The sequence below is a fragment of the Xyrauchen texanus genome, chromosome 4, assembly GCF_025860055.1.
Source record: "Xyrauchen texanus isolate HMW12.3.18 chromosome 4, RBS_HiC_50CHRs, whole genome shotgun sequence".
In the NCBI taxonomy this organism is placed as follows: Eukaryota; Metazoa; Chordata; class Actinopteri; order Cypriniformes; family Catostomidae; genus Xyrauchen; species Xyrauchen texanus.
Window position 1 is genome coordinate 4,393,705 of NC_068279.1, and position 13,342 is coordinate 4,407,046.

Genomic DNA, 13,342 nt, shown 5'->3' on the forward strand with positions numbered 1-13,342 from the left:
CACTCCTACTTACATTCACACATCATGGACATTTAACACCAACAATTATTGCACAAATCATACTGTTCTAGGTATTACCATATCGCTGTAACTCCGAGCACTAATAAGGCAAGTATGGATCGCCATCAGTCAGGATTTGGCCCAGAAGCTGATATCCAGCATGCCAGAGTGAATTTCAGAGGTTATGAAGAACAAGGGTCAGCACTGTAAATATTGACTCTTTGCATATATTGAATGTTTTTGCCAGTAAAAGCCTTTGAAACTCATGAAATGCTTATCATTGTTTTCCAGTATACCATAGAAACATGTGAAAAAATTATCTAGAAATACTGAAGCAGCAAACTTTGCAAAACACCAACTTTATGTCACTGCCAATACTTTTGGCCACGGCTGTACAGTACTGCATATTCAGTAAGTGATGTCCAAACATTTTAATGGAACTGTATTTATGACATATTGAATTTGCGAAACTGTGGCTATGCAAAAAAATATTTAATTTGCCAAGCATGAATCAGGTGGAGTTTTAGATAAAGATCCATTTAAAACGGGTGTTGCAGTGCTTTATAAAACAATGTGCTATCTGTGTCTAACAAGCACAGAAGGAAAACAAAAAGAGTCTGTTGAGGTTCTACGAGATAACTGAACGACAACACCGTAATCTTAGAGTTTAGTTTGACAGCTGGGATTGGGGTTACATGCAGATGTAATGAAATAAAGTGCATGGGGAAATGTGTGTGAGAGGTATAATGTGGGCGCCACATTTGTCACAGCTGGAAAGCTTGCGCTGCTGATTGGTTGAGTTGTCCCCCCCGCTGAGCCAATGAGAGGCTGATATTTTTACCCATTCCCTCCAGGCAAGCACTCAGCGCTGTTCAGGTATACTGCTGTCACACATACTTACACACAAACACTCAAGCCTTAAAGTGTCTTTCTCTATTTCCTAAAAAAACACACACACTTACACACTTCTTATCTGTACTTTTTTTTGTGCATTATTTGGGCAAAATGAGGCAGTATAAATATGACTATTTGGGACAACCTTTGTATGGATGAGTCAGTGATGCCTAAAAAACTTATTTCTTAATGCACAAATAAAAATGGCGGCATCAGATGAAACCTCGTAGAGAATGCAATTACAGACACAAATGGTTCACTGAAAGGTTGTAGGTTTAAATCCTGAAAAAGTTGATCCATGATCTGTCACCACTGAGCCCTTAAGCAGTATTTAACCTCAGGTAGATCGAGGAGGATTTGACCAGTAATAAGTGTACTTTAAGTTGAAGCTGTCTTTTAGGGACAGACTGGATGTCTGAAAGTTTGAAGACTGAAGTTTTGTGGATTTTTGTCCATGCCTGTTAGTTTTAAAGCTTCCTGTATATGCTAGAGCAGGGCTCAACAGTGTAGATTTTTGGTAACACTTTACAATATGTTTCCATTTGTTAACATTAGTTAACAACACTAGTTAAAATAAACTAACAATGAACAATACTTTTACAGAACATTGGTTAATGTTAATGTCAACATGCACTAATCACATTTTATAAATGTATTTGTGAATAGTTAATGCTCTATGAACTAACAATGAACAGTTGTTTTTATTAACTAACATTAATTAAGCTTAATAAATGCTGTAAAAAAATATTGTTTGATACCTAATGCATTAACTAATGTTAACGAACGGAACCTTATTATAAAGTGTTACCAGATTTTTCTCTAAACGTAAAAAAAAAAAATGTCCTGGTTACTTTCGTAACCTCCGTTCTCTGATAGAGGGAACGAGACGTTGTGTCGATGTAGTGACGCTAGGGGTCACCCTTGGGAGCCCCAAACACCTCTGATCGTTGGGAGGTTACGAAAGTAACCAGGACTTTCCCTATCTGTCACTAGGGGTCACCCTTGGGAGCCCCAAACACCTCTGATCTTTGGGAGGTTATGAAAGTAACCAGGTCTTTCCCTATCTGTCACTAGGGGTCACCCCTGGGAGCCCCAAACACCTCTGATCTTTGGGAGGTTATGAAAGTAACCAGGTCTTTCCCTATCTGTCACTAGGGGTCACCCTTGGGAGCCCCAAACTCTTCTCATTTTTCTCCCCAAAAGGAATATAAATCGTTCAGCTGGTGGCCATATAGCGTCCACATCTTTGGGGGGGTCACTCCCAAGGGGAGGACACCGCGGAGACCACACCCTGCCCAAAGGGGAGGAAATTGTGTGGAAATACATCAAATGGTCTTACCGAGTCTTGTCGGCAGTATCTCGTGTGGAGAAGTTCCCGTGGTAGTGCATGTAGAGCACCTACCCCAGTGCAGGGTCTAGTTAGCACACATACTGGGACACCCAGACACTCCTGCATAGTTTTCTTAAAATGTGTGCCATCATTTTAAATAATTACTGATACTCAGAGTCAGTGTTGCAGTGAGCAGTTGGCTTTGAAGGTTATTTAAAAGTCTGATCATTTAAAGCACATATGCGGGTTTGGTGCAGAGCGACAGCGATGTTTTTAGATATTCTATGACTTCAGTCAGCCCATCAGGTATAGCTATGATGGATTTTGTGATCATATAAATTAATTTCATGCATTTCTCTTTGTGTTTTCAGGTGGAATGGCTGAAGAACGAAGAGATTATCGATCCTGCAGATGATCGTAATTTCTACATCACCATCGATCACAACCTGATCATCAAACAAGCACGACTGTCCGACACCTCTAACTACACCTGTGTTGCTAAGAATATTGTTGCTAAGAGACGCAGTACAACGGCTACAGTGATTGTCTACGGTGAGTGTTTTCTGCTCTTACAATCACGTCACTGTACCTTCACATTTGCTAAAGGTTTTTTCATGGCTTGTTATACATATCGTGTAGGGCATTTTTTGCCCTGTTTCTTACACAATGCTCTCTTTTGACATCAAAATACTTTTACATGGCAAGGCTACAGAGGCGATACATTTTAATGTTTGCATTTCATAACCAACATTTACAACCTCATTCAAGTATGATCTGATTTTGCAGTAGCTCAACTGATGGAGCATTGCACTTGTGATGCAAATGAATGGAATAAGAGTCCTGAAGAGCATGTGAGTCGAAAGTATCGTAGAAGCAACACAAAATGACATGGTTGCTTCAGCAATTACATTTTTCATGTCATTTTGCTTTTTTTGACACTATCGGTTAGGTTTAAGCTTTATGGTAGAGAGGTCACTTTTGTTATTCTAAAATTCAATAGAGCATGTGTAAAACAGTTAAAGGATGGGAAAGGAGGAGGCGAGAACCGGCTTGACGATATAAATCATAGTTTAATGGAAAACTTAAAAGACAACACAAACACACATGACGGACATGTCCGCTAACGATCTCTCTCTCTCCCGCACAGCCCTCTGCAGTCGACCTTTAAACCTCACGGAGGCATAATTAGCCTAATACGGGACTGGGTGTGTAGGATCACGACCCGGCCCCGCCCTCCGCCCTGCCACATCATGATTCTTTAAAAACCTCTTTTGTTTGGGAGAACTTTTAACTCTCTTTTAGCACCAGACATTGAACATTTCATCTTGGGACTTCCTCAAAATGGGTAATGAAACACTTCCAGGGTGGGGAGGGATACGTTTTATATGTATTCCACTACAGATTACAGAATACATGCTGTAAAATGTAATTTGTAATGTATTCTGTTAGATTACTCAAGGTCAGTAACGTATTCTAAATACTTTGGATTACTTCTTCAGCACTGGTAGATTTTTTTTTTACTTGTTTTGTCTATAAAAACTAAAAAATACACATGTTAAAAATACATTCTCTGAAAATGTATTTGACCTAATATCAAAGATCTTACTTGGGGAAAAAAAGAAATTATGATCCGATGTGAATTTTCTTGATAAAAAATATGATCGTGTCTGGTAATATGTGCATGTAAAATGGCTAGAAATAGCATTTTAGCTTAACTTAAAGCTGACAATTTACACAAGGTTTATTTCTATTTCTTCTGCTCCAAACTTACTTCTCTGTCTGCTCGTATGAATGTAACACATCATAAGAAAGTGTTTCACTGCCGTTCAAATGCACTTTGTATCGCATCATTTATATGTATAAATGTTTTCATCTGAAAGGAATAAATATTAGATGAAACAAATGACAATAAATGCAAAGTAATCTCTTCAGTAATCAAAATACTTTTTGAATGTAACTGTATTCTAATTACCAATGTTTTAAATTGTAACTGTAGTGGAATACAGTTACTTATATTTTGTATTTTAAATACGTAAAAAATGTAAAGTGATCAAGGGAAAGGAGGCGGCGAGAACCAGCTTGACAATATAAATAATAGTTTAATATAAAACTGAAACAAATAGACAAACACACAAAGGTGTCAGACAGCTGTCAGTAAATCTCTCTCTCACACTGCACCTTCCAGTCGGCCTTTATCACTCTCTGAGGCTTGATTAGCCTGATTAGGGGCCGGGTATGCGGAATCACAACCCGGCCCCGTCCTCCGTCCCTGTCACATCCCATTACATGTATTCCGTTACTCCCCAACCCTGAACAACTCGTATCATTTTGCAAAAATCTTCACCACAGTCATATAATTTTCTTTAGATGGCTGATGTTTTTACAGTTCTTGTGAGTTGAGTGCTATATATATATATATATATATATATATATATATATATACCTTCTTTTTATTCTTCTTTTCACATTTTTCAACAGTAAATTTGAACTCTTAACACTTTAGCATACAATTTGTAAACTTTATAAACTTTTTAAGATTATAAAACATTTGCAATGAAGTTTTGAGTCTTCTGGGTCATTTAGCATGAAACACCTTTATGGTCGTAAAACGGAAATATCAAGTATGAATATTATACATTCGACTTGGCAATTAAATAGGTACACAACATAACTGCTAGCAATGATATTTACATGCACGTTCTTATACCAATAATACTTAATAAGCTGACAACATGTAAACTCCTTAAATTATTTTCCTTTATCAAGGGAAGATAAGAAATGGTTTAGAAAACGTTTTTTGCCCTTTACCCCGATTTTGCATTACATGTAAACTATTTTACTGGCTTATCCAGTGTGCAAAAGTATTTTTGTGCATGATTGTTTACGTTTTGATGTCAAAAAGAATAGCCAGATGATTTTAAGTCTCATGTAAACCACGGTTTTCTTGCGTCATAGCTGATTTTTGGTTGTTGATAGCATATTTGTGTGCATGAAAATGCATTTAATGTTACTGTATAATTTGTGCTGTAAACTTCCCAACTTAGCACTTAAACCAGCCTTCAAGATGGAAAATTACGTTCAGCACAGATTGTTTACTTGATTGTTTGTGCGATTCGGGTGCTAAAACAATGCAGGTAGCGCATGCAAATACTGTATACACTAACGGCTGCAATTCATTCATAGTGAACAGTTTCAACCAGAATGTTTTCAGAATTTTGTTTGTGTTAAAGTTCGTCTTAACGCCACATTTGCAGTCTACATCTCATCTCGCTAATTAATACGTTCTCAGAGAAGTGAGTGTGTGCCAGTCTCATCGAGGGAATTCTGATTGCCTCTCGAAAGTCATCTTTTACAATTTTGCTAAAAACATAACACAGTCACGCAAACACTCCAAATACTATCTCAAACTTCTCAACCTGCTGATTTTCGCTCAGACAGGAGCTCCGGAGTGTGTATGTGTGCTGCACTTTTGCATCTGTCACACCGCGCATCACTGCGCACACACACACACACACACACACACACACACACACACACATCAATTACTCTTGCATCTTTAAATATACTCACACAAAAGCGCTCCCACACACAGACGAATGTTTATTAGCTTGTCATCGTTTTTGAATGATAGAAATGTGTCTGTTTTGAATGTGAAAAGCAGAATCACTTTCTTTCTTGACCTACATTCTGAAAGAGTTGTGAACTTGGTCTTCACTGAAGCATTCAGTGGTTTTAATGATTCGTTTTCTATTCCAGAGCTTTTGTTGAATAGAAGAGGTTGTCGCTCTGAAGGTATTGACATGCTGTGACAATTTTGATCTCAATGATTTATGAATGAATTCTACTGGATTCTTTTTATTCATGAACCGTTCTAGTCCATAAGAAAGAAAAATCACCAACAAGATCTCTTTAATATTTGATGTGTTTCTCCTAGATAGCAGAGAGATTAAATGGAGAGCCAAATGAGATGTTTTCTAAAGATGTCTTCCTCTGGTTTTCTTGAGAAAAAGAGAAAAGTACAGGGTTCCATTAGTCATGGAAAAACATGGAAATAGCAGAGATTTTAAAAGTGAGATTTACAGGCCTGGAAAAGTCATGAAAATAATACAGTCATAAACTAAAGCATTGGCTAAGATTTCACATCTGGGTTATTCCATGTCAAATAACTACATTTCAGAAACCTCTCTGTCTGAAATTTTAGATTTTGTTAATACTATTTCTGAAGAAAGATAAACATAAATGATGATGAAAGCCAAACTATTAAATGCTATGGATCAATATTTACTGAGTAATCCATTATTTTGTAGATTGACATGTAAAATGACAATTTTCACCATAAATTTTTTAGTTGACATCAGCACCCCTTGTTGCATTTTATGCCAATGATGCGTCCAAAAACGGGGGGAAAAACACTTTTATTTAGTTTTTCCAAAGTTGGAGTGCCTGTTACTCCAGAAGTATTGAGGATATATTGATATAATTTCCGATTCTGGTTCAGAACAAACTTTCTTTTTTGTATATTAATCTTTAAGGCCCTACATAGTTAAATCCAAGAGATATGGGGCTCTTACAATGTGGCTCCATCTGTACATTTTACAATTTTACCAATTTTCTATGGTCAAAAACCAAATATGGGTCACATGCTAGTTTTTATAGTCAAAATGGTAAATGGTCTGCATTTATATAGCACTTTTTAACCTTAGTGGTTTTCAAAGTGCTTTACACTGTGACTCATTCACCCATTCTCTCACTCACACACACACACACACACACACACACACACACACACACACACACACACACACACCAATGATGGCAGAGCTGCCATGCAAGGCGCTAGCCTGCCATTGGGAGCAACTTGGGGTTCAGTGTCTTGCCCAAGGACACTTTGGCATGTGGAGTCATGTGGGCTGGGAATTGAACTGCCAACCCTGCGATTAGTGGCCGACCCGCTCTACCACCTGAGCAACAGCCGCCCAAAACAAACAAACAAACAAACAAACAAACAAACAAACAAAATAAATATCTGAAGTACAATTTCAGTTGAAACTAGAAATGTACCTGTTTTTATTCACATACTTTTTTTTTTATGTCAAAATCTCCAAAAATAATATTAGGAATAAGCAACGCTAGTCCCAACCCATGTTTTTTTGTTTTTGTTTGTTTTTTACTTTTCAACACTTGCATGCTTCTTCGCATTATTGTACTTGTTTCTGGCCTTGGGCACAAAACCTTGCTATCATACAGCTTTTGAAACAAGCTTGTCTTACCTTCTACCTTCACAAATCAGTGTAAACATGTAGATTTAAGTTAGGATGCACTAATCAGTGAAATAACTCATTTAAATAGGAACACTTTCACCCTCCCTTGGGTTTTATGTGCTTATGTGTGTTGCCCTGTATTCACTGCTAATCTTCTCTCATTTAAGCTTTCTCAGAGTGAGAGTGTTTGTGTCATAGATGGTATCAGATCCTTCAGAGATTTTCATGAGAGCTTCTCTTTGGCTTCATCTCCTCCTAATCAAAGCAGATTTTGTGGCTCAGTGTTTTAAGGGTTCTGCCGCCTTTCACAAGAGATGTCACGGTGGAGATCAACTCGCTAATCGGGGTGTTTAGTTAGCTTTGGCGCAACAACAAACATGCATTTGATTTGTTACTGTGGGTTTTAAGTGGTGCGTTATTTAGTGGTGCTTGATAAGGTGTTACACACAACTGTTATAAACGTATACTTACTGTAGGGAAGGGATTTGAACAAACCCTGAAGACACAACTGGAATATTTGAATTAGTTTGACTGGATTTTTTTAGTTCAGGATCTGTTCTAGCCCATAAGAAAGAAAAATTACCAAATTAGTTCTCTTTAATATGTTATGAGAATAATTCTTATGAAATTGCCAAATTTTCATTGTAGAAGTTGTGTTTAACACCCAAGGACATAGCACTGTCCGCTTAAACTAATGTAGAACAATAATTTTTATTTCACCCTTATAAACACAAAGGAGAAGGTATTGCCCCAAGTAAAGGAGTTCAAGTACCTCAGGGTCTTGTTCACGAGTGAGGGGACAATGGAGCGGGAGGTTGGCCGGAGAATCGGGGCAGCGGGGGGCGGTATTGCACTCTCTCTATCGCACCGTTGTCACGAAAAGAGAAATGAGCTGGAAGGCAAAGCTCTCGAACTACCGGTCAATTTTTGTTCCTACCCTCACCTATGGTCATGACCGAAAGAACTAGGTCGCGAATTCAAGCGGCCGAAATGGGGTTCCTCAGAAGGGTGTCAGGCTTCTCCCTTAGAGATAGGGTGAGGAGCTCAGTCATCCGTGAGGAGCTCGGAGTAGAGCCGCTGCTCCTTTGCGTCGAAAGGAGTCAGTTGAGGTGGTTTGGGCATCTGGTAAGGATGCCCCCTGGCCGCCTCCCTAGGGAGGTGTTTCAGGCACGTCCAGCTGGGAGGAGGCCTCGGGGAAGACCCAGGACTAGGTGGAGAGATTACATCTCCACACTGGCCTGGGATTGCCTCGGGGTCCCCCAGTCAGAGTTGGTTAATGTGGCTCGGGATAGGGAAGTTTGGGGCCCCCTGCTGGAGCTACTGCCCCCGTGACCCGACTTCGGATAAGTGGTTGAAGATGGATGGATGGAAACACAAAGGAATGTTGTGGGTTCAGTACAAGTTAAGCTCAATCGACAGCATTTGTCGCATAACTCACAATGCAAGTGAAAGTTTCCAGTTCATAGTCACTAAAATACACAGCATTTCAAAAGTATAGCCACAAGGTGTTAAAATGATACATGTTAATTTGATTTTAGTGTGATAGAATTGCTTACTAACAATGTCTGTGTAAAGTTATATCCAATATTACTACTGAGTTGTCATGATGATGTCACACCGTAAACCCTGTAATCTGGTAAATGCCGCAACATCAGTGAATCCCATGTTTGTTCAAACTAAAATCATGTTAACATGCGTATTGTTTATTTCATGTGGCTATACTTTTGAAACGGTGTATTTTAGTGTTTATGGACAGGCCCCATTCACTTCCACATATTGTCGACAGAGCTTAACTTGTAATGAATCTGGAACATTCCTTCAATTATGATTTTGAGAAGATATAAGACAACTAATATGATTTTGATGTTTAAAAACTGTTACATATCCAGTATTTAAAGACATACATGATGTGGTCATGAAAATGTACTGTGTAGTAGAAATCTGCCAGCCACCTCACCACTCACATTTCCTTAAGAAAATGTAAACACATAGTTTGTGGTTGAAATATTCCTAATGAACAGAGAGAGAGAAAAAGGCATCGGAACATGTCTTGATCTTTGGCTGCTCAGCCTCATAACTCTGAAATGAGAAATATGGGAAGGAAAGGGAGCAATCTACTTACAGATAATTCACACACACACACACACATCCACACAGAGAGAGAGAGAGAGAGAGAGCTGTGGAGACTGGGAGGGGAGTATTGTAAGTTAATCGCTGCAGTGGGAGTGACACAGTTTAAGAGTTTAAGAGTTTGTGTGTTTCTCCGGAAAGACTCAAATGGAAAGAGCTTCACCTTTTGACAACAGTACAGTGTGTGTGTGTGTGTGTGTGTGTGTGTGTGTGTGTGTGTGTGTGTGTGTGTGTGTGTGTGTGTGTGTGTGTGTGGGTTAAAGGATCCACCCGCTGGAATGGCAACTCTCACATTCCAAACACAGCTGCTTACAGCACAGTTCCTATCCGTCCGTCCGTCCGTCCATCCACTATTTTTCTTCAATTGAGATGCCCTCGAAGGAGAACTTGACCTTTAAACTCCACTTCCCAAACTAATCCAAGTGTTGCCCTACACATTTTTTGTATTTTAATATCTTAGTATTGATTAAGAATCCAGAAACCAATAGACAGATCTAAAAAGGTTCACAGCAAGTCGCTGCACTGTTGGTGTTTATACTGCTGGTTACACTTTGTTAATGGCACATCAAGTCAGCTCCACTGTCTTCCTCTCCCAAACACTCCTCAAGTTTGTTACATTGCCAATGGGCTGCTCAAATAGCAACCAACCCTATTCTGCCAATCATCATTTCTGGTAAGAAGAGGGAATTTTTGGTGAACATAAAGTGCTCCACAAATATAAGAACACTTATTTTTAAAAGTGTAGGGGTAATGAGTCTAATGGCTGTGTTTTTGTGTGTTGACATAGTGAACGGAGGCTGGTCCACGTGGACGGAATGGTCAGCGTGTAACAGCCGCTGTGGGCGGGGCCTTCAGAAAAGGACCCGTAGCTGTACCAATCCTGCACCTTTAAACGGGGGATCGCCGTGTGAAGGACAGGCCATCCAAAAACTCGCCTGCACCACAATCTGCACAGGTTTGAATCTAAAAACTTTAAACTAGGTACATTCATTTATTTATTTCCACCTAAAATACTGAAGAACTGAGAAAGCACACTAGGTAACATCAGCTTTAATAAAATGACATATGTAATGGTAATATGTGTAGATGTAGGTCCCTCACTAACTTTAAAGAAATAGCTTAAAAGGATATAACATTGTTGAGAGCACTGATTTGTTGAGAGTGACTCAAAAGTATCATAAAAATAGTCCATGCAAATTGTTTGTTTTATTCCAAGTCTTCTGAAGATGCTGAATGCAATCACATTGTATGATGAACAGACCGAGATATAAGTCATTGACATTCACACTCAAATCAAATCACTGATCAACTCATTAATATATAGCCATTTAATAAAAACTTGATCCATTTCCAGTCTAGTTTGACTTCTTTGATTCTTGATATCAACAGACAAATGCATCTATTCCACAGCCCTGCTTTAAAGTTCAGCTTTAAAGTCAGATGCCTCCCCTATACTTTGGCCCCTAGGGACCCTTAAGGGTCGAGCACATTTCGATTCCTCATTCCCTCCCGCTGGTGAGAGTGAGGCAAATCTGAAGCAGGTGAGATTAAAGTATCTTTACCCAGAAGGAGAGATGCCACACATACTCGCTAATGGCTGACCCATATAGCGCAACCGCTCGCCCATGCACTTAGAATTCAGAGTGAGGAAGTGAATCCAGACCAGAATAAACCAGAGCAGAGGGATAGATTAAAGTCTGACAGAGGAGGATGCGTGGATAATAAAGGGATCATGTTGTGGAAACAGAATATTTCTTGCTCTTCAGAAATGAGAATTCAATTTACCATGAAGATACACTCAATGCTCCTGCAGTCCACCCAGACCATTTATCATATCTAGTTGTCATGGTTATGACAACCTTGAATACATTAGCACATGACCACCTACCAGATGCTTTGTAACTGTAGCTTCTCAAAGCAAAGCTACTTCGTTAAAATTAAAGTAGTTAAACAACAGTAAAACTACTCTTTTAAAACAGATAGCTACACTACAAGTTACAAAAAAAATGAGGGACCTTTTCAATTTAAAGATCAAGAAGTATACTTCTATCAGGAAGATTTGCAGACTTGAGTGAAATTTAAGATGACATTTATTTGATGAATATAAAACAGAAAATGTAATGTCTCTCTTTGGCGTTGTACTCTGAACCGTCATATCCTGCCGGAGATAGAAGGTAGGGGTGAGGAGCCTACCCCTGTGCAGGACGGGACTGAACTGGTGGTGGTGGGGTGGTGGAGGTTGCCGTGTTAGCACACTGAAACAACAATGTGATGGATTGTGAGCAGACTTATAAAGCAATGGCTTACATGTGATTGGCTAGGAATTACCCAGCTAATGGTGCTATGATATACAGCTGCTAGTCTTTCCGCTAGAACTACGCTAAGCTGCAGTTAGTTTAGGATTTAGTCCTGTATAAGATGTGGGACCTCTTTTCGTAACAATTTCATCATCTTCAGCGAACGTTTGACTCTCCTTATGGTCATTGATTTTTATGTCTCCAACAATGTTATTCTTCCTGGATTTGTCCTCACGCTTGTCTGCTACATAACTTGTACATGACGAAAGTGCTTTGAGTGTAGTGCCATCTAATAAATATAAATATATAAATGTAAAATTCATTCATTTATTCAACTTGGAAATTTCTGACCTCCTTATTGGAAAAAATGACTGGATTGCTGCCCAAAGTCAGACATCCAACATGTGAAGTCGGAGTAGATCGATCAACCCCAACTTCAGTGTGAAGCGTCATTTGACATAATTTCCAAGATGTCGCCTGATCAACGAGAATAAACCGGAGCTGGGTTTTGTGAAACATAAAAACATTTTAAGTATTATCACTGCACGAAATGTATGAATATGCAATACACAAGAGAATGTTATGAATAATTTTTTGCTCGTGAAATAGCGACTAGATAACCAGCTAGCTAGCATCCGGAAGATTGTGCATGTGTTTATGCACTTGACATGTGTTCATGTGACCGTGACATGTAATTAACTGAAACGCATTGAGGTCAGAATTGGGACATTTAAACTTGGATATTCCCACCTTCCATCTGGAACGCAGTATTAAAGTCATTACATTCACTGAAAGACTTTCTTGCCTGTGTCAAAATATTAGTGGACATGACAGCGCTGTGGATTTTACACATTTAACTAAATAGTTTATAAATAAACAGCAATGTGTTCATGTCGGATTTGCTGATATGTTCAGTTGATAGCTGTTTTGCATTGTCAGTGCTGTCTTGTTCGGTACACAGAAATATCTTATTATTAGCAGAATAGCTAGCTAGCTAGTAGCTTCCTAGACTCATTCCTGGTTTATATGACAGTAGGGCTTGGTAGCTGCAAACCAGCTTATACCTCCTAACTGATTTAATGTATTTTAGTCATATACCTAGTTGTTTATATAACTTTGCCAAACTGCTTGCATTTTTAGCTAAATACACCTGATACTCTAATGTAGATGTAGAACAAAGGCTAAATATCAAAAAGTTTATCATCAACAAAGATGATTTTTTATATCAATTTATATTGAGATTGTTTTAATGCCCTGCCCTAGTGTGAACTGCACCAGTGCATGGAATTTAGACAATCAGGTCTTTAAGGTACAGTAACAAGTGTCAGAGAGTGGGTAGGAAATGATGATGAAAAACAAATTATGGTTGTTTTTGGTGTAAGAAACCTTGACTAACATATAAGAGGTAACTTAGGGTTATATTTATATCC

The 13,342-nt window shown here is 38.7% G+C and overlaps 1 protein-coding gene across 1 annotated transcript in view; it reads left to right on the plus strand.

The window, feature by feature from the left end:
• LOC127643052 (netrin receptor UNC5C-like) overlaps positions 1–13,342 on the plus strand; it is a 200,441-nt gene that overhangs the window by 131,338 nt on the left and 55,761 nt on the right. Inside the window, exons 5-6 of the mRNA XM_052125591.1 lie at positions 2,596–2,776; positions 10,403–10,570. Coding sequence (XP_051981551.1) covers positions 2,596–2,776; positions 10,403–10,570 — 349 coding nt within the window. The remainder of the gene's footprint in view (positions 1–2,595; positions 2,777–10,402; positions 10,571–13,342) is intronic.